This window comes from Pteropus alecto, unplaced genomic scaffold, assembly GCF_000325575.1.
Source record: "Pteropus alecto unplaced genomic scaffold, ASM32557v1 scaffold38, whole genome shotgun sequence".
Lineage (NCBI taxonomy): Eukaryota > Metazoa > Chordata > Mammalia > Chiroptera > Pteropodidae > Pteropus > Pteropus alecto.
Window position 1 is genome coordinate 2,139,944 of NW_006442512.1, and position 21,523 is coordinate 2,161,466.

Sequence of the window (21,523 nt, forward strand, 5' to 3'; positions counted from 1 at the left end):
CAGGAATGCTGATCAAGTTATTAAAAGCTTAGCTGGTGATTCCCCTCCAGCTTGGTGCAATTCATCAGGCAATCTGCCCCGCCCCCAGTGATGGATGGTGACAAATGAGGGTAGGTAGGGGGCTCCGGAGCCCATCCAGGGCCACAGCTGGGGAACTCAACCATCAAAGCCTTGAGCAGGCTTCTCCACCGAGGTGACTCTGAGGGCCAAGGAGATCAAGTTTCGGGCAAATGGTTTGAGGGGTGGAGACGCTCCTCCGGAGACAAGCTGTCCTGTGTGTGGTGTGGGGCCCCAGCCCTGCTGTAGGCCTGAGCTGGAGAAGTGGGGGTGGGGTGGGCTTCTCTGATTCTGAATCACAGGCAGGAGGCCTGGGGGCTGGAGGAGGGGCCTGGCCTGAGCTGGTGGGAAGGAAGGAGCTGCCTTTCTGGGAGGAGATCAAACACCTTTGAAAGCAGGTGCTGAGGACGTTGCTCAGGGCCAAGTGCTGAAACTGCACAACCAGCCAGCCCTCTGGGATCCCAGCCAGAGCCTGTGCTGGCGCTCAGAGGAGGAGGCTCTAGTTGTTGGGGAGCACCCCGTCTGCCTGGAGGGACAGGACTTCCCAGGGTGATCAATAAGGAGAGGAAGAGATACAGAAGGGAGAGGCCAAGAGAACGCCTGGTGGAGGTGGGCCAGGTAGGACTGAAACAGGTGGGGGGAGCAGGGAGATGGCATGCTGCGGGGAACAGAGCACCAACGAAGGCTTGGAGGCAGGAAGCGGGCAGGAATGGTAGGGCTGAGCAATTCCGAGAGATGAGGTTGGAGACCTGGAGATGGCTATACTGGGGGATACTGGGGAGCTAGCGTGAGCTCCAAAAGGCAAGAAGAGTCATGTCTGAATAGGAGCTGCTTGTGAGCAAGAGATCGATGGAGAGTCCTGTCCTATGGGAACAAGGAGAGAGCACTCAGGGGATCTGCCCAGCAGTCAGTGTCCTCAGTGAGGAAGGAGGGCAGCACAAAGCCTGCGTGTCAAGGCCAGACTGTGGTGGCACCACCCCAGGGAGGACGTGCTGGGAAGGGAGAATCCAGGGCTCTTATAGCTGAGGGAATTGTCATGGCCTTTGGGCTAGTCCTCCTCTGAAGACAGGAAAACTTCTGTAGCATCCTGATACCAGTCTCTTCGTGATTGCCTCCCTGCTCTATGGGGGGCTCACTACTCTGTGAAGCAGGAAAACTATCTTTGTCTTGAGCTGAAATCTGTCTCCCTGCCTTCCCTCCTCTGAGTCAGTTCTAGCCTAGTCCTCTGGGAGGGGAAGAACAGCCTGCTTTCTGGGAACAGGCAGCTACCCTCCTCCTCCTCACCAGTATCCACACTCATACCAGAGCGGTCTGGCCTAAGTCCCTTATTTTCTGATGATGCTGTTGGTGAGGGAGCAGGAGAGTTCTAGAAATGGCATGTCACATGATGCTTCTGATACTCCTACATAGCAAGGGAGGTAAGGGGTACAGAGCTGTCCACACTCTCCCCTCATGACCTTTGCAGCCAGCAACACTGCATTCCAGGCACTGAGTGGGTTCAGGCTGGGTCTGGAGCCAGGGTTAGGCACATATGTCTACCAGGGGCATTTCCATAGGTGTGTGAGTGCACTGTGTAGATGAGTACAGCCCCCTAGCTTTCTGGCCTGCATGGGGTGGAACCCTTTTATCCATGGGTTCACAGGGGGGACAGGCTGTACAAGCAGGCACATGGGTTATCCCCCCAACTCCTGGACCAGAGCCCCCCTTGGTGATTCTTTGTTGTGCTGATGGCATTCGAGGTGTTTCTGAGGCTCTGCGGCTTTACTGAGGTTTGGGTGGTGTAAAACTTTTGAAGGGAGCAGTTGGACTTAGAGAGCCAAGGGCTGGGATGGGAGGATGGTGAGCAATGGGGGTCTCTGGGTTTCTGTAACTGCTCACCATGGTTTCAATCAGATTTCTTGCCTGATTTGCCAGAGTTTGAGAGTCCTTGGAATGTGGCTGAGGTCCTGAGGTCCTGAGGTATTTTAGATGTCCTGGTGTGTTCATGAAGTTCTGGGGATTCATGAGGGCGATATCGAGGTGATATTGAGGTTCTGGGGTTCTTGTTGTGTTATTAAAATTCTGGGGCTATTGCTGAGATTCTTGAGATGGTTTGGGGGTCCTGGGCATACTTGGGGGTGTTTCTGAGTCCTGGGTCTGCTGCTGACCTTATGCATTCATTCTGGTCCACTCCTTTTAAGTGTAACACTTTGCCCTTTGAGGATTCTGGTAACTACAGGCCAAGGAAGGTACACACGCACATGGGCCTCTGTTTCTGGATGCAAAAATTCCCCAGATTTAATCAACTTGAAGAAAAACAGGGGGAGGAAGGAAGCCCAGTCCCAAGGACTTCTTGGGCCAGTTCCAGCCAGAGGGGCAGGGCAGACTGCCTTTGTCTGCTCAGAGCCCGGATGCTTTTTGCTAGCCTCCTCCCACAGTGAGCAGGGCTAAGCTACCCTAATCTGCACCCAGCAGAGAGAGCCCCGCTGGCCTGGGCTGCTCCTTGGATATGGCATCAGCCTCATCTGCATGGGTTCTCGAAAGCCACAGCTGGGAAGCCCTGCCCCCTGCCCTGCTCCCTCCTTGCCTCTTAGACTCCCCTTCTCTGCTCTCCGAAGACACTTACACTCATTCCAGCTACCACTGCTGACCATGTCTGATCTTAGAGCCCTACTCCAGGACCCCTCCTCCAGGAGGAAGCCTTCAAGACTGCCCAAACCATCTCCTCACTCCTCCTCCCCACTCCTCTCCTCTGAGCTTCTGCAGTCTGTCTCTCAAGTACCTCCACTCTCTGGCCCCTCCTCTCCTGGTGGCAGGTGCTGGTTTCCTACTCTTTCAAGTGTGTCTCCCCTTGTAAAGCGAACTCCAGAGGGCAGGTCCTGGACTCTGCTGCCAGGCCTTGGGAGAAATTCTTTAGGAGAACCTCATTACCCTTTCTCCTCTTATTACTTTTCCTTGCCAGCTTGCAGTCCCACACCTCAGAGCTAACCCTCCCATTTTGCAGATGCAAGTTCCAAGCTATTCTAGCTCCAAGCTGAGGAGATACTTTAGGATCAAGAAGTGCCCCTCCCATCCTGAGCTACACGGCCACCCAGTATCCATGGATCTCCAATCTAGCCTGTCTTCCGGCCCCTGTAAGAGTGGTTAGGGGAAGAGGGGCCAGGAATCTGGGTATAAGGCAATGGGAGATGCCTGGACAGTCACAGCTGCTCTCTGTGGCTTTAACCTGGTATGCTGGCTCCACATTCTGGGACCATGAAGTCATTGAGGGCGGGGAGTGGGGGCCTTGGGGGAGAGGAGAGTTCACAATAAAAGAGTCTCTAGGCTGGATGACCCACCCTTCCTGGGTCAGAGGCAGGGCTGAGTTCTGGAGAGATGAAGGGACTTACTCAAGGTCACAGGGCCAGCCCAGGGCTCAAACCCAGGTAGGCTGCCTCCCCCAACCAGTATTTTCCACTGCCATGTAGAAACCGTGCTGTTACCTCCTGGACCTTCTCCTTTCTGTTCCCAGCCCAGTCCTGACCCTGACCATGGTGCTGGGCACAAGACTGGTCCCTGGCCCCTGTGCCCACACCTAGGAGTTGGATGAAGCTCACCATTTTCTCACCTCTGCTGAGGGCCTCCCTGAGAGTGGCCTCTGCATCACTCTACTGAGGAGGGTGGGGATATCATGGGCCCTGCACTATCTCTGGGGGGAGGGGTGGTCCCGCTGGAAGTACCTTTGGGGGCAGAGCAGGGTTTGGCTCAGGGAGGGGTGTTGTGGGGAAGGGACTGTGCCTCATCTTGCCTGGGGCCCCCGAGGCTGTTGGAGGCTCCTGCAGGCAGCCCTAATGCCTTTCCTCAGTGCCCAGTTGGGTACCTTCCTCTCTTCCTTCAGGCCTCTGCTCAGATAACATCTCCTTAGCAAGGCTTTTCCTGACCTAAAGAAGCCAACTCCTGTCTGTCTATCTCTTTTCTTATCCCGCTTTATTTTCCCTCTCAGCACTCATGACGCATTTTGTCTCCCCGCTCCCCCCACCACACATTAGGTTTCCTGAGGTACAGGACTTGATCTATCTTGCTTGCTGCTGTATTCTCAGCATGTAGAACCTTGGCTGGCACACAGTCGGCATGCAATTGACATTTGTTGAGTGAATGAATGAATAAGTGAATGAATGAATTAACCAGGCTGGGGGGTAGATTCAGGCTCCCTTCAGGGAAGGAAGTAGTTTCTGACAGACAGATGTCCCACCATGAACATCTCTGCCTTGTAGAGGAAGTAAGCTTCCTGTCACAGACTGGACTCTAATTTTTAGAGGTATCATGAGGCGGATTTAAAATCAAATAGGAGTTGGTTGCTCCCTAAGCTACCTGTCTGAGGCCTATGAGCAATGAAGGGGCTGTCAGGCTCTAGAAAGCCCGACTGGATAAACCAGGGCACAACAGTAGCACGCACAGGACAGGCCCATGGAGGAGTGATGGTCTCCAGAAAGAGCATGGCTTTGCCAAGTCCAGGTATAAGGTCCCTCTGACCTAAGCACTGTGTATCAGGGGAAGGGGGGAGGTGGAGGAGAAGAGGCAGAACTATGTCCTCGGAGCTCACAGCCAGGCCTGGGAGGCAGGATTCACCCCAAATCCCTGGGATTAGACAGGCGGTATGGGCTCCTGCACTGCATCAAATAAAGTTCAGGTTCAGCTCTGAGTCAGCAGACACTGAAATTCCGTGGGTTGGGGAGGGATGGTCAGAGCCCTCTTCCTGGAAGAGGGGCCATTTGGGAAGAAGCGGGAGGAGCCAAGGCCCTCTTCCTGAAAGGCTTTGTGGGCCTGCTTACGGAATTTGGATGGGAAGACTTTAAGATTTCAAGCCCTGTCCCCTTTGAGCCTTTTCCCATGCTGCTCCCTCTGTTGAGATCATGCTTCTCCACGCTCCTCCTCCTCCTCTTAACTCCCACCCTCTGCTCAGCTGATTTTTTCCTGCTCTCAGATCTTCACTCAAAGTTACTTTCTTCAGGAATCCCCTCATTCTTTCAGACCAAATTGTCTCCCGTGGTACACATGTTAGGGCACTCTGCTTTCCCTTTATGATCTTCAGACACTTGAGGTCATTTACCTACTTGTCTGTGTCCCCTAAACTGTACACGCTCACATCCCATGGCCCAGAACAATGCTGGCATTTAGTAGGTGTTCAATGAATTTACGTTAAAAGAATAAGGGGATGGATATCTTTTTAAAAACTCTGTTGAATGGATGCCTAAGCTAGGTAGGGCCACGGCCCAGGCCCACTATGGGTTACTGGAAGAATGGACCCTCAAAGGTTCAGGGGTCCTGATCCCCACCCAGGGGTAGGGGCTTGAGAACTGCTCTCCGCCTTCCTCTGCATCTGGTCTCATGCCCTTACTCCCCATCCAGGCTTGAACAGGAAGGGGAGGGAAATGGGCTGGGGGGCAGCTTCTTAGGGGAAGGAAGATGGAGAGGAACCCCAGCCCTTACTAAGGCCCTGCCTTACTCATCCTTACCTTCACCAGATACCCTGGAAGGAGCAAAAAGCAGGAGGGTTTCTCCTTGCCTACACATGGGTCTGGTTCGTGCTTAAAGGACTAATTTGTGCCTTGTGGGGGTGAGTTATCTTCTTGTGAAATCAAGTGGGAGAAACAAAAAATTTTACCAGACACATGTTGCCTCCTTCATGGAAACCCAGGAGAAGAAATAGATAGGCTCCCTTCCTATCTTTGCCTAGCCCAGCCCCAGCTATCTCCTTGGGTTGCAGAATGCCAGAGCGACTAGAGTGAGAATGAGGCCCTGCAGATGTAGTGGGCAAAGGTGTGGTAGCTTTGGGGCAGGTGCTGAAGGCAGGTACTTGTGCCAGTCAGTGCAGGGCCAGGTGCCAGTGGAGCTGGGGCCTCCTCCACCAAGGAGGGGGCTCTGTCAGGACCATAGTGTGTTCCCACCACTGAGACCCAAAGGGGTGATCTCCAGGGAGCCTGAACAAAGAGGGGGATTGGGCTGAACGGGCTGGGAGTCCAGCTGGGAGGGTCCAGCAGACTAGCCGAGTCCGCCCCGAAGCCAGCACACCCTTTCATCTCTGCAGCTCCTTCCTCCCTGGCCCTTCCTTGAGTATGTGTTTGTGGGTCTCTCTGAGTGGGTTTGGGGAGGGGGAAGGAAGGAGGGGTCCTCTGTGGGCAGCTCAGATTGGACAAACTTTCTTTGAAAATGATCCTTTGAGCGAAAGCCTGCTGGTGGTCAGACAGTTAGACAGACAGGTGATCCAGCAAGAGCTCAAGGACACCTAAAGAGACAGCTACCTCCTGCGGCACCGGGTGGGGACGTAAGAAGTCCTTCCCCTCTTCCCCCTCCCCTTCCCCTTGCCAGCCAGACCAGGCCCTCACTCCCAGACACACTTTTCCCAGAGAGCTAAAAGAAAGAAAGTAACCTTTAGGATTAAAGAGAAACGTTTCTTTGTTTGGGTTTCTTTCTTTCTTTTTTTTTTTCTTCTAAGCTTCTTTTCACATCTGTAGTGGCTTTTTTTCATTTTGTCTGGGAGTCAAAGGAGAAGGACCGGAGAATGTCCGAGGCCGCCCGGAACCAGACCTCCTCAGGGGACACAGACGACTATTCCTATGGCAGCTGGTATATCGACGAGCCTCAAGGTGGCCAGGAGCTCCAGCACGAGGGGTAAGTGGAACCCCTGGCTCTGTGGCCAGCAGAGAGTACGGAGAAGACTCTGGACTCTGCCACTCATTTGCAGTGTGACTCTTGGCAATTCGCAACCTCTCTGGGCTTCAGAGTCCTTATAGGTTACATGAGTCCACCAGCCCTTGCCCAGGTGGTCACCTTAAAAGCACCTGTGTGGTGAGTTTAAACTACAGATTCCCGGGCCCCATCCTTGGAATGGGCAACTCTGGCCTGTAGCCAGGATGCAGAGTGATGGATGAGTGGTTGAGAGAAGTCAGTCCTGCCTTCAAGGGGTTAATGGTCCCTGTGGTGACCATCTGGGATGTGGTGTTAGCAAGTGTCAGGTTCTCTGGGCAATGCCGGGGGGCAGGGGGAGGCAGAGAACCAAGTAAGAAAGCCTGGTGGGGGAATCTTTGAGGAAAACAGGCCGCCCCTGTTGTCTTTGGCCGGCCTCAGGGTCTCTGTGAAGGTGAGGAGGTCTTGTTCCCTCTAGCAGGAGTGCTCTGGCGAGCCCTAGAAGGGAGGCGGCCTCAGCCCAACCCAGTGTGCCCTGTGGACTCAGGCCACAGCTGTCTTTTCCAGACTGTTTCTATCTTTCTTTCATCTGGGTGCCCTGGAGAGGGAGCTGGGCCTCCCTGTGCCACCACATGCTGCCAAGGACACCTTGCCTCTGAGGGCCTCAGAGCCCAGTTCTCCCCTCTTTGCTTCTATCCCTGACCCCATCCCCCACCTCCCTGCTCTGCGTGAGAGTTGGAGGAACTGGTAAGGTGAGGTTGAGGAGTTGTCGAGCCAGATGTGTGCACATCTGTTCTTCATCAACAAGAAACTGGAGAAGGAGAAATGCTTGCATGCCTCCCCAGGGGCTGGGGCTGGGGCCAAGCCAGACTTGGGTCACCCAGCAGGGACAGAGGCCCCACCCAGGCCTGGGGAAAGGAACTGTTTGCAGGACTTCAGGCTCTGACTACCTGGTAAGCAGCCCTATTGTCATCAAGGGTGTGCCCCTTCTCCCCATCCCTGGCTGACCCCCGCCCCCCCCCCACATATGTATGGGGAAGGAGGAGCAGCAGAAGGGGGAGGGGCTCAGGAGACCTTGGAGGACACAGACCCTGACCTAAGTTAAGGCCTTGATCAGAAACTGTGTCCTTGGGGACCTCAGGGTCTGGTCATTGACTGGGGCCAGGCGCCTACAGCCAGCTACAGAGCTGGGGTATTTATATATGGTCCTAGAATAAAGTTGGGTGTGTGTCAGGGACTGGGTACTGCCTCTAATGTGGGTGGCATGTAGAATTTGCAGCTCGCTTCTTCCACTGCAGGGAAGAATGAAGAGGTTTGTTTGAACCTACTTACTTAGCCAAACCAAGCAGAGCCTGCCTCCTCCCTACCACCCCCTCAAAGGTGGGAGCAGGAAGCAGGGAGCCCAGGTGAATCCCATGGAGGTGAACTCGAACTCATCTCGCCCTGTGTGAGTCAGATGCCCCAGGGAGATTGGGCACCAAAGCTTTGAGGAGCCATGACAGTGGTCCTCCTCTGTGCCTTAGTGTGCCCCAGCATGCTTGGGACTTGGGGAAGGTGGGCTCTGTTGACAGTGGCTGGGATGGACTCAGTCTCCTGTGCCCCTTTGGTGCCAGGACCTGTTTGAAAAGATTGGGGGTTTAATCTGACAGGGATGGGATATGTCATCTGGGGTCTTTTGTGGGCATGGGTTTGCTTGGCATAAGGTGAGCTGGCCCTTTTCTCCCTCAGAGGCCTCTCTGGCTACTTATGTGCCCAGCTTAACATGTGCCCATGTGCTATCCACTCATCATCAATTCTGAGCTTCCTAGCCAGGGCCTGAGGACACAAATATGCCTGTGGCAGCTGTCCATGATGTCACTTACTTCCCCCCACTTTAAAGGGCTGCTTGGAAGGTGAAATTGGACGCTCATTCCATGGCCTTTCCTCTTACCATATGAGGCCCATGCCAGGGTCATCTGCAGGCCCTTCTTCTGTGTGTAGGGGAGGTCAGGAAGCAGGGTTCCAGGCCACCCAGGACTTCATGCCGCCAGACCTCCACCCCAGACAGTCAGCCCTTCCTTCTTACCCACAGAGATGTGCTCTGCCCTAGCCTCTGGATGGGGCCCTTTGCAGGCTCCTGTTTAGAGCCAAATTCTGGAAACAGTTGTTTGTCCCTTTGTCTCGGTGTCCTCAGCACACTGCTGTTTGGCCTCTGTCCCTGAGTGTCCAAGACCAAGCCTTAGCTCCTTGGGCTACATTTGACTCTGGTGCTCAACCCTTGTCTTGGAATAAGGCCCAGAACCCTACAGTCATTCCGGAAACTCCCCTCCCCTCCGCTCCTCCACATCAAGGCATGTACATTCTTCCTCCTAAATACCTCTGAGATGCAGCCTGCCATTTTCCACTCCCCGGTGACTATTTATGCCAAACCATTTGAAAATGCTTATATTCAACTATTTTTAATTTACAGAAATGGCAATTTCATATGTTTCAACTTAATATCTTCTTTTACATACTCCTTACTTCACACGTCCCAGTCAGACACAGGCACTGGAGCCAGACAACCTCAGTTCGAATCTTGGTCTACTGCTTTACTAGCTGTGTGATTTGGGCAAGAGTCTTAGTCTCTCTGAGCCTTGGCTTCTTGCCAAGGGGGAAACTAATAGCACACACCTTGAGTAATAACTGAGTTAATACATGGAACCAAGAGTGCCTAGCACTTAGTCAGTGCTTAGTAAGTACTGGTTACTACTGTTATTGTTACTCAAATTTAGCCACAGATATCTCCTAAAATCCCAAACACTGCCCTGGTCAGACGCCCTCAGTGCCTCCCACGCCTGCTATAACCTGCTCTAGGCATACCCTCTGGGTTAAAATCAAGCTGAAAGTCATTTCTGGCCCCAGTCACACAACCTGCTTGTCACTCCCCTTGCTCTTCCCTCTTCGCGGAGCTCCTTTTCCCCTTCTTTGCCTAAAGAGATGCTCTCATCATCTTTAAAACTTAAAGCAAATGACATTGCCTCTGATTCCTTGCTTCAAGGTTCTCTCCCTCCCCTGCATCCTTTACCACCTGAGGGTCAAGCTCCCCACCCTGTCTGAGGTGATATTCTTTGTGTCCATGCCATCCTGCCTATCCCACAGCACAAAACATGGGTCCGTGGCCATCGGCCAAATATCTGTTGCTCAGACCTCAAACATGAGGGTCCGTGAGCCTTGGCCGAACTGAACTAAGGGGTAGATGGGGACTCCAGATGCTACAGAAGGGGCCAGAGGTTCCCCTAGTCAGGGCTTTGGAGAGGATTCATTGGGGTGGTGGTGCTCCTGGTTTGCGGTGAGTGAAAAAATGGTCAGGCTGCCCGAGGGCCTAGGGGTTGAGCAGGGTTGAGCAGGAGATACATGCTGAGAGAGCCTAGAGAGGTGATTTTGAGCTCTTGGGTCTAAGAGGGGCCCTGCCTTGCCCAAACCCCACCCCACATGCTGGAGTAGGAAGCCTCAGATTTGGAAGTGAGGTGAGTGAGGCCTGAGCTCAGACAGTGGGAACCTGACCCCCTACATAACACCTACTCTACCCATGAGCACAATTCCACTTTGAGAAGAGGCTAGCTCTGTCTTGGCCAAGAAGTTGGACAAAACAGACTTTTTCTGTTTCTCTACCCCAAGGACAAGCCCAGGTGACCAGGTTCTTCTCTTCTCACTCCCGAGAGAAAGCAAGCTCCAAGGAAACTGGGCTATCCCAGAAGAGTCCTAGTGCTCCACGCTCACCCTGCAGATGAGGCCTTGGGAGTCTTCTTTTTCACGTAGAAGGAGGGTGCCCAGGACGGTGGGAGAGCCTCCTAGGCAGGGAGGGCCCAGCTGTAGCACAGGGCTTCCTCTGATGCTTCACTCCGCAAGGCATTGCTGGACTTGCTCGCACTGGTGTCCTCCCTCTGGCACTCCCAGGCTCCACCTGGGCAAACCCAGAAGTCTCTCTCCCCTCCAGGGATCCAGTCCTATTTGCCCCACCCGCCTCCACGTCCAGGTCCAGCTCTGAGCTCAGGACTCCTACCCCTTTCTCTGCCACATGACCTAGCCAGGAAAGTTGAAGCCTTCATTGTGCTCATTGATCTCTTTATCTGTACCATGGGCCTACCTCTGCGCTCAGCTATGGTGAGAGCAGGCCATAGGAAGCCTTTGTGGTAACTAGAAAGAGGGACCCCCATTTAGATGTACGCAGCTCAGTAGGTGCAGGGCTTGATGAGGAGTGTGGCCTGGATTTCAGACCATACTTGTCCCTTTGTCTGGGTGTCCTTGTACAGTGTGCAACCTGCTCAGCTTTACATGAAAGGGAAATGGGAAAAGAAGAGACGTAAGTCCTAGAAGACCAAGGAAGATCATTCCAGTCAGACACAGACCAAACTCAGATACCAGTGAGTGGAAGGCAAATTGTAGGGCCAAACACTTGATTGTTTGACCCCGGCAGTATGCTCAGCCACAGTTCTGAGGAGAGGTCTGTGAGGCCTGGAGCAGTCAGGGAGGCTCCTTGAAGGAAGGAGGGATGAAGTGGGTCTTGAAGGCTCAGAAGGATCTGGGTGAGAAAGAAGAAAAGTTCAGGCCAAGCTGGCCCACTCTGTTTTTCCTAACTCGTTCCCTAAGAGTTCCCTGTCTCCTTCAGTCCTGGAACCTCAGAGCTTGGCAGGGGGCTAACATACCATAGAGGCATGAGAGCCCCAGAATGACCCTGAGAAGGCAGAACGGGGCAGACTTGTACATAGGAGAGATCAGAGGGTTGATGGAGGTAGAGCTCCAGTGTAGACAGCCTGGAACCCTAGACCTGGCTGTATACCCAGGGGTTCTTTACCCAGGCCTGACCTTCACTCACTCTGCAGGGCAGTACCCTCCTGCCATCCCAGTGTGCCACCCGGCCTCCTCCACGCCTGCTTGGCTGTGCTGTCGGTGAGTCGAACCTGAGTCCAGACTGGCTTGCAACCTGCTGCCAGCCCGGGCGGGGGGACTTGTGTGTCCTGGTAGGGCTGGTATGGGGGGCCCCCAGGAGCCCAAAATGTGGGAGGGGGGTACTCAAATCAGGATGTAGGCCAACCCAACAGTTCAGACATTTGTCACCACCTGGCCAGTCCCTAAGATGCCACATAAGTGTCCTCCGGGGAATAGGTGGCTTCCTGGTTACTGAGGCCGAGCCCTCGGACTCAGCTCCTCAAGGAACACCTGGACACCCCAACCCCTCCCTCTGCTGTGCTCTCTTTTCAGATCCTTGTGTTGCTGCTGCTGGCCATGCTGGTGAAGCGCCGCCAGCTTTGGCCCCGCTGTGGACACGGCAGGCCTGGGCTGCCCAGGTTGGTGCTATAGCAACCAGCTCAGGGAGTGCAGCTGACAGGGCCATTCTCGGGGGTGGTGATTTGTTAGGTACCTAGAAGCCAGTTCTGGCCTCAGTGATACCCCCTCTTCTCTCAGCTTTGGGGCTCTCCCCATCCCCACTCAGATCAGATCTCCAGGTTTAGTCAGGACCCCCAGAGAGAGGGAGAGGGACCCGCTTAGGTCTACCTGCTCCTGTTCCAAACCCTAAGGAACCACAAGCCCAATAGGGTCCAGCTCCAGGACACACCTCATAAGACGGCCCACAGTCTGGACAGGCCATGGCTACCTGACACCACTGTGACCTTCATTGCCCCTGAGGGACTTTCTCCCCCATCTCCTCAGCCCTGCAACCCCAGAGCCTGAGACAGGAATGACCCAGAGGAGATGAGACTGGGCAGGCTTGTGTGGGAAAGACTGAAGGGTTGGGGCGGTGGTGGGTGGGATCCCAACTTAGATGGCCTTGCACCCCAGGCTTGGGCTGCACACCAAGATGGGTTCTACATGCTGGCTTTTGGGAAACTAGCCTGGGGTTTCTATCCTGCATGAGGAAGGGCTTGGGGGAGAGCGAAGCAAGATGGAGCTGTCGGGACACAAGGGTAAGCTGGATCACAGAAGTAGAGCATCTGACTGGTTTGCCCTAAGCCCAGAGGGATGATGCCTGGAACAGCTGTGTCCGCTGTTTGCCCTCTGCCCTAAGGACACACCCAGGCCAGGGTGGCGGCCCTTGTGCAAGGATGTTGTGACTCTCTGAGCTCTCTGAAGTTCTGCCAGCCCAGACAGACCAATTAGTGTGGAGGCTGCTGTTTCCTGGAGCATCCAGGGTGGGTGGAGGGAGCTGTGCTCAGGCTTGTTCGTGTGTGTGTGTGTGTGTGTGTGTGTGTGTTGGGGGAGTATGTTCCCAAGTCACTCTGCCACAGGGCCCAGAGCTTGGCACATAGAAGGCAATCCATAAATATCTGTGAAATGAATGGATGAAGGGCCTCATTTCCTTGTTTGGGAAGTGGAACTGACTCATCTTCCCTGGTTTATGGAATATGACATGACGTCATGGCCGTGCGGGGCCTGAGCAGCTCCCTTCTGTCCTGTCCCTCTTCCTCTCGCTGTACCAGCCCTGTGGATTTCTCAGCTGGTGATGGCCCTCGGACCGTGCCTGCTGCTATCTTCATGGTTCTCTTCAGCTCCCTGTGTCTGCTGCTCCCTGCTGAGGCCCCACTGCCCTTCCTGACCCTGGCCTCACCACCCAGCGGAGGTACCCAGTGCAGCTGAGGCCTGGGCCTGGATTGATGGGATGGGGTTGGGGTGGAAATCTGGAGCATTGGGGCAGAGCTCTGCTGTAGGGAGCTAAGGAACTCCCTATCCCAGTCATGGGCTTACCCTCCCTTTTATCCCTCAAGATCTGATCCCTTCCCTTTGTTCTTCCCAGTCCTTGGGTCAATACTGCCCTTTCTGCTTCCTCTGTTCTTGTGCAAACTCCACCCCCAGGAGGAAGGGAACTGTCATTCATGGGCACAAGCTGAGTCCCCCAGACAGCCCTCCCCCCATGGGAATAAAGGAGGGTGAGAGAGTGACAGGGAGGAGTCCTGGAGAATTGAGTTGGGCTCACAGAGGTGGTAGTAACAAGGATAACTGCCTTCAAAAGGAGCCACTGTCCTGTGACATGACCTCCTTAGATCATCCAATCCCCACAGTGACTCTACAAATTATAGATATTAGCCCTACTTTACAGTGGAAGATGCTGAGGGTCAGAGAAGGAGATAAAGTAGTAGCTTGATATATTGAGTACTAACTTAGGTCCTATGGTAAGGACTGTACATGTACCGTCTCGTTCTGTCTTTGATAATTTAGTGCTATTATTTCCATTTCACAGAGGGGGAAATTGAGACTCCAAGAGGTAACTAGCCCAAGATCACAGAGCTGATATTAGTCAGAGCATGGATTTGAACACAGGACCCTCGCTCACTGAACCAGCCAAGGGGCTTGGAAGACAGAGACAGGAAAGGGGCCTGAGTGGGCCTTGCTCCTCCATCATTTTCTCTCTGCCCATCTTGCCTTTCAGGGCCCTGGAAGATGCTGGCGCTTCTCTATTACCCTGCCCTCTACTATCCCCTGGCCGCCTGTGCCACAGTCAGGCATGGAACCTCACACCTACTTGGCAGCGTACTGTCCTGGGCTCACTTTGGGGTCCAGGTCTGGCAGAGGGCAGAGTGTCCCCAGGTACCCAAGGTAACCATGGCCTGTTCGTATGCTGGGCTTTTCTGCTGCCTTCCACTGTACACGGGATTCCACTCCTTTTCCACGTGGCCCCTCTATGAAACAAGGCAGCTGAGCCAGCTCTCAGGGGCTTCCAGTCTGGAGGGGACAGGGATGGGGCAGGGGCAGAGGCAGAGGAAAAGGAAGAGGAAGCTTGAAATCTCCCCATTGTTGATTCCCTAGCCTTCCCTTGGCCAGGCTGGAGTGGAACTGAAGACAGATAGAGGATGGCAAGCACTGAGTCAGGAAATGGTCTCGGAGGGCTAAAATGAGAATTTGAGAACCTCACCTGGTTCACTGGCTGCTGGTTGGGGGTATGAAGCTGGGAGTGTAGGCCTCAGAGCCAGACAACCCAAGTTTGAGTCTAGCTTCATTCATTCATTCACTCATCCATCCATCTATCCATTAATTTAACAAAGATATTTGAAGTACACAGTCTGTACCAGGGACATTCTCATGCACTGGAAGACAGCTGTGAACAAGGCAGATGAGGTCCCTGGCATCCCAGAGCTGCCATTCCAGAAGGGGAGACACAATAAACAACTAAACAAACAAATGTGCAGAATGATACCAGTTGATGCTAAGTGCATATCACCTTCCTGAGATTCAGTTTACCTGTTAATGGAGATGGTATTACCAATCCCTCGGGTTAGAGGTAAAGATAAACTGGCTTCTCTGAGAGCTGGGAGTTGATTGGTCTTTTTTACTACCCAGAACCTAGCACATACCAAGCTCTCAATTAAAATGTATTGCATAACAAATAAATAAATGAATGTATAAGGGTTCCAACCCCAAGACTTCAGGGATGAAGACCTCAATACCAGGAGATAGGGTAGGTACTTCTCCGATGCCCAGGTTGCAAATTGTACACAGACAAAATTAGGCCTTTGTCTAATTTTCAGGGTCCTGTGTTCAAAGTGCCAGGAACATAGGAACAGAAAGTGGGTATCCCTGTTTCAGGCCCATTGCAGCCCTCTGGGTGGGGAGGAGGTGGTTATATAATCTCCCTTCGGTTCCTCTAAGGACCATGGGAATCCAGGGGCTGGCGGGGGCTGAGGGACAGGCACCTCTGCTGGTTCCAAGAAAGAGAAGTGAGAATGGTTGTCCTTAATGGCCCAGGTTGAGGTCGGGGTGGGAAGGGAAATGGATACTAGGCTTTGTTTGGGGGAGGAAGGCAGAAGGTTGGTATGTCTGATGTTTGTCTGTCTATCCAGATCTATAAGTACTACTCCCTGCTGGCCTCCCTGCCTCTCCTTTTGGGCCTCGGATTCCTGAGCCTTTGGTACCCAGTGCAGCTGTTGAGAAGCTTCGGTCATAGGAGAGGAATGCGCTCTGAGGTAAAGGGGCTGGGCTGAGCTCCCCTTGTCTGTTGGTCCCCTATACATTGGTCATGCTTGTTGGAGGGCCCAGCACATAGCAGGTGCTCAGAAAAGGTTTCTGAATCTCCAAGTGACTGGTTAGTCCTCCCTCCCCAGACAAAGGATAGGGCAGGCCCTTGGCTGACACTCAGGATACTCTAAGCACTGAGCTATGTGCTCAGAAGGGACTCAACAAAGAAGTGGGCTCTGGTTCTGAACCACTGGGGATTCAGCTGGAGGCATGAGATAAGCCAGGAGGCTTGTGCCTGATAGGAGCTCTGCAGATGCTGACATGATCCAGGAAGCACTCAGGGCAAAATTGTGTTATGAATCAACTCTTGGATGGATGATGTCAGATAAAGGGGAGGGCTTCCTGGAGGAGGTAAACTTGAGCAGGGGCCTGAAGGACAGAGAGGATCTGGAATGGGGCAAGAATAAGGAAAAGGCACTACAGGCACAGAAAAGAGCATGAGTAAAGGAGCAGGGATGGGTTGCATCTGTTTTGTTCATGCCTGATATATAGCATCTGGCTGGTGTTTGCACATAGTAGACACTCAGCAAATATTTCTGAAGTTTGGATAGATGGATGGGTACATGAGGTCGAGAGAGAGGTCTTATAAGATATGGCAATCTTATTAAGAAGCCTTCTGAGCACTTGCCAAGTGCCAGGTCCTGGGCTAGGTACTGTGGACTCAGAGCTGACTGACTGTGTCTGACCTCCAGGAGCTCCCATTGTGCTGGGGGAGATGGATGCAGCAACATATATTTACAGCAATGTGAAAAGTGCAACAGGGGCTCATCCAAGTGCCATTGGAGTGTGGGTGGTGGAAGGGTCAAGTATTCTTCCTGGCGAGAGAGGAGGAAGAGGAAATCTGCTTCACAGAGGCCCTTGAGAAAGGGTGAAGATACAGATGCAAAGGGCTAGTTACTCTTAAGCTGCAACAAATGAAGAAAAGGCTTGAAGGGTGGCATCTAGGACAGACAGCAGGTAGATGGTGGTGCCAGTTGCTGACATGTGGAATGCTGGATGAGAGCAGGTATGCAGGGGTGATGTACAGTTGTGAGTATGTGGCATTTAGGGAGCTGGACCATGGGCCTGGCATTCAGGAGAGGGCCTGGGACCAAAGTCCAAGAAGGAGCGAGATCCCCAAGTGGGGATGAAGGGTGAAGGGAGAATAGGCCAAATGGGCTCAGATTCTCCAGGGACCACCCTGGGTCCCCACGGGCCCACCTGACTCTGGGTTTGGCTCTCATGTAGTAGCAGTAGGGTTCTGAGTATTTGTCGCCCCTGCCTCCTGATCCTCTGGGGAAGCCTGTTGTTCCCTCATTTTTACAGCTGGCTCATAAGAGCGGAGCAGCTCCCCAGGATGCACAATGCACCAAGCACTTCTCTGTTTCAGGAATCCCTTTCCCTCCTCTTCCAGGCATCTTCTCTGCCTCACCTCTCCCCCCATTGCATACTTTTCCTCTTGAGAAGTCTTGGGGAAAGTAAAATCCTTTTTGGCCCTTAGTCAAAGAGGTTTAAGCCTCAAAAGACACAGTCAAGCTTTGAGCTGACCCACACCTGCCCTGGATCCTATGGCAATAGGTGACAATGGCCTATATTCTCCTAATAATGGGGACAGAACCTCACCCCTTCTTTCCATGGGCCTCTGCCATTTGGCTGTCAGCTTAAGGCCTGGAATGTGGCTTAGACAAATCCAGTCACCCTTGTGATCTCCTTGAGTAGGAGGAGAAGCCTGGTGGATTTGACCCGGAATGGCCCCGTTCTGTGTCCTGGTCAGGGATGTGCGCATGAGACATAGGCTCCCTTCGCACTAGTCTCAGATAGCAGAGGCCAGGGGGCCAGGAGGGAAGTAGTGACGAGATATGACTAAATAAAGCAGGAGACGTTGGAGGTGCCCTTAGGAAGAGCTTGCCAGCATTGTATGTTCTTGGATAGGAGACTAATTCGTCTTGTATTTGTAGAAGAGGAAAGGGCAGGGCTGGGGGCACGGGCTTTGTTCTCCAGGTTGGCCTTTCTTTGTACTTCATTACAACCAAAAGGTTTTTATGAAGCACCTACTAGGTGCCCACTGTGGTATCCTGGACCAAGGCCCCAGGGATGGCTCAAGGCGGGTTTCATCTGTGTCCACACAGGGGCTGCAGGACAGCTATCCTGAGGAATATCTGAGGACTCTTCTTTGCCGGAAGAAGCTGGGAAGCAGGTGAGGTTCTAGGCACACTCTCTGGGCCAGTGGACAGGGCTGGTTAGGCAGGCTTGTTTTGGGGGGCAGGGTGCTGGCTAGCACTGTACAGCCTGATGGGGCAGAGATGAGGAATGAACCAAATTATGGGGCTCTGGGCAGGGGCTTCTCCTAAGCCACCTCCCCGACCTGGGTCTTTCTGCAGCTCCCACACCTCCAAGCATGGCTTTCTGCTCCGGGCCTGGATCTGCTTCAGACACTACATCTACACTCCACAGCAAGGTATGAGGTGGGGAGCTGAGGTCAAGAGTGGCAAGTGACCTCCTCCTTCCCATTCACAGAACAGCTGCAGTGGAAGGCCAGCTATTGCCCGCTCCACCCCCCGCACCCTATCATCGGGAGGAATGGTCTCCAGCTTATGACAAGGGGAAGTCCCCTGGCCCGGCCTGGCCTTGGTTGTCCAGGGTCATAGGAGCTCTGGCCCTTTTCCTGGGCCTCTGGGGAGAGATAGGGCTTCTGAGCTTGGGTCACCACCCGAAGTGTAGATATACAATTGTGCTACCTGAAATCATACCTGTGGCCTATTACGCTAAAATTGGATCTGTTTGTAACATGCTGGTCAGAGGCATGAGGATGCTGTTCATGGGGCAGCATCCTCATGGCTCATCATACCCCTCCTTCTGGGAACTGCAGGATTCCGACTCCCCCTGAAGCTGGTGCTTTCAGCCACCCTGACAGGGACGGCTATCTACCAGGTATGCCCTGCCTTTGCAGTACCATTTGCCTCTGGACCCTTGACCGTGACCCCAAAGCCTGGACAGCTTGGGCCCAGCTCAGCTTTCCAAAAGTCCCATCCACAATGCTGTCCTTCTGCTTTTGGTGTCTTGGAAACACTGGCCTACCAAGAAGGGAGTGGGTATTAACTCTTGTTGGGCTCACAAAGAGTCAGAGCATGAGTTTCAGAGTCACATCAACATGAGTTTAAATCCTAGCTCCATTACTTACCTCCTGTGACCTTGGGCGAATTACTCAACATCCTTGAAGCCATTAGCTCAGCTGAAAATGAAGGAAATGGAATTATCTTCCTCTTTGGGTAGCTGGGAAGATTTAGTGAAACAATATGTGTTTGATAAATCCCTACCACCCCTACCACCATTACTACTACCCCAAACAAACAAACCCAAATCCTGGGATATAGGTATGATTTTCTCCATTTTATGGAATAGGGAAGTTGAGGCTCAAAGAGGTGGATTTGACTTGGCCAAACTCCCATAGCTGATATCTCAGGGCAGCAAATATCTGAATCCAGGTCTGTCCAGCTTCGATGCCAGTGACACTTTGCTTTCTCTAACTTGGAAAAATTGGAAAATATATACTCTGAAGTTTAGAAATGATTGATAAACAGGTAGAGCTATACAGTTGTGCTACTTGAAATTATACCTGCGGCCTATTATGCTAAAGTGGGATCTGTTTGTAACCTGCTAATCAGAGGCACGAGGATCAGAGGTTGTTTATGGGGCAGATTAGAACACTAATGGGTGCTGGGCACAGAGATGCAGCCAGTGCACTGCCAGAGTTTCTCCCCTAAAGTCTCCCTCCCTGTGACTCAGAAAACACTTTTCCTGGGATGGGAGTGCCTGGTTCAGTACAGCTGGGCCCTGGCGCCTTCATTCTTGGGGCTCTTCCAGGTTGGCCTGCTGTTGTTGGTGAGCGTGATACCCACCATCCAGAAGGTAAGGGCGGGGATCACCACAGATGTCTCCTACCTGCTGGCTGGCTTTGGGATCGTGCTCTCGGAGAACAGGCAGGAGGTGGTAGAGCTGGTGAAGTATTACCTGTGGGCTCTGGAAGGTGAGGCCCCTGGGGGTCCTTGAGGGCCCACAGAGGGAATGTGAGCTGGGTGGGCTACCTGTGCTGGGTGCTGTTGGGCATGTTCTTTCCCCTCTCTGAGTCTTGATTGCCTCATCTATGAATTGGGGTGGTTGGGGTCATTTCAGTAGTCCTTTGTCAGCGTATGTGGTGTCTCTCACCCCCACCACCCGTGTCTCTGCCCAGCTCCGCAGGCTGGAGATAGGGAAGGCCATGATGTGTCTGAGCTGAGAGGACAGCCCCCGGGCCTTTGTTGAGCATGGGGAAGGAGGAGAGGAGGCAGAGATGTGGGACTGAGGGCCAGGATTTTGAGCTCATCTTCATGGCATGTGGGTGGAGTTGGGCAGGGTAGATGCTTTCTTGTCTTCAATCTCTGTCTTCCCTGGCCACCTCCTTTCTTCCTCCCTCCCCTGACAATGAGCCCCTGGGTTGGGGAAACATACCAGCCTCCCTTTCTGGGGCTAGATGCCTCCTTTAGCCCTTAGCCCTTTTATCCACATCCCCCACCTCCCAGGCCCTCCCAACAGCCCGGTGGAGGAGATTGAGAAGTGTCCCTACTTGACACATGGGGAAGGACTCACCTGAGGACTGCCTGTACAGTCAGGCAGAAGTAGAACCAAGAGAAGAACATAGTCTCCTGAAGCCTCTGCTCTGGGACTCTCTCCACCACCTCAAGACAAAGCTGGTGGTCAAAGGTCATGGGGCCTGTACCCTCTGCTGACGTGGGAGTCCTTGGCTAGTATGGGCACCCTGGCTCCTGAGGAGTACCGTGATGGTTGGAGCTTAGGCTGCCAGTACTGTAGGTAGAGGTGTGACTGCTCTGCAGCTCTTTCTGACCATTAGTATCCTCATCCTCAGACCAGGCATGCTGGGAGCAGAGGTGTGTACAGTGCCTACTTTTTCCCTGGTATAACTAACACCACTTTCCTGAGCTCCTCTGCTCCCACATCAGAGCTGCCTTGGAACTGCAACTGAGGCCCGTAAGCTGGACAGGTGACAAGTTCTGGATGAGCTGAAATGACATCTCCAAGGAGATTTTCCAAGTTGGCTGCAATCTGGGCCACATCAGCCCACATCCAAGCTCAGACCTCACTCACAGTAGCCCTGTTAGGTTAGCATCTTTGATGCCATCTCTCAGAGCAGGAAATCAAGAGTTAGGTAGGAAGTGACATGCCCAGGACGATGGATTCTGCTTCTACTCAGCACACATGGTTTTTATAATCACATGCTACAGTTTCCAAGCCCAGAGTTTTCCTCTTTGGATCTTCTTGGATGCAGGGCCAAACAAAGCAGTGTTTACTCTCCTAGATTGCAGATGAGGAAAACTGAGGCCCTGGGGGCATTAGAGATATGTCCAAAGCAATCAGCAAGCCAGGGTGGAAATTAACCTGAGGTCAGACCTGGGTTTGGGGCCCTTTGGTCTGTTCTTAGCCTAAGGAGCTAATGCCTTCTGAGCTCCAAGAGTCAGTTTTAAGGATGTCCCCCCTGCTACCTCTAGCACTTGGATAGTAAGCCTGGCATCATTCACAGAAAGCTCACACTCCAAGTCAGGCAGATTGGATTAGAATTCTTGTTCCATCACTTACTAGCTGTGTGACCTTGGGCAAGGCACTTCACTTTTCTGGATCTCAATCCCTACCTGCAAAATAAGTGCAAAAGTGACAAGAGCAGCCTTGTCCATGAGGCCCTGGATCTGGTGGGGGAAAGACAGATAGAGTCACCAAGCAGGTCCCAGAAAGGGGCAGGTGTAGGGTCCCAGAGGAGGCAAAGTGAAGGAAGATCTTATGGGCACCAGGATTGGGAGAGACCCAAGTTTGGAACCAATTG

General features: G+C 53.1%; 1 protein-coding gene across 18 annotated transcripts in view; it reads left to right on the forward strand.

The window, feature by feature from the left end:
- STRA6 (stimulated by retinoic acid 6) overlaps positions 1-21,523 on the forward strand; it is a 40,311-nt gene that overhangs the window by 11,438 nt on the left and 7,350 nt on the right. Inside the window, exons 1-12 of one of the 18 annotated variants that reach the window (XM_015597715.2) lie at positions 414-675; positions 5,541-5,632; positions 6,557-6,687; positions 11,547-11,613; positions 11,926-12,011; positions 13,143-13,282; positions 14,090-14,256; positions 15,498-15,620; positions 17,781-17,848; positions 18,033-18,109; positions 18,521-18,582; positions 19,516-19,678. In XM_015597715.2, the coding sequence (XP_015453201.1) occupies positions 6,578-6,687; positions 11,547-11,613; positions 11,926-12,011; positions 13,143-13,282; positions 14,090-14,256; positions 15,498-15,620; positions 17,781-17,848; positions 18,033-18,109; positions 18,521-18,582; positions 19,516-19,678 (1,063 nt within the window). In that variant the 5' untranslated portion in view covers positions 414-675; positions 5,541-5,632; positions 6,557-6,577. Of the gene's footprint in view, positions 1-174; positions 194-413; positions 676-811; positions 1,476-3,326; positions 3,462-3,797; positions 5,276-5,540; positions 5,633-6,511; positions 6,688-11,546; positions 11,614-11,925; positions 12,012-13,142; positions 13,283-14,089; positions 14,257-15,497; positions 15,621-17,780; positions 17,849-18,032; positions 18,110-18,520; positions 18,583-19,515; positions 19,679-21,523 lie in introns of those variants that run through there. The other 17 variants (XM_025040351.1, XM_015597717.2, XM_015597716.2 and 14 more) reach the window with 17 other exon arrangements.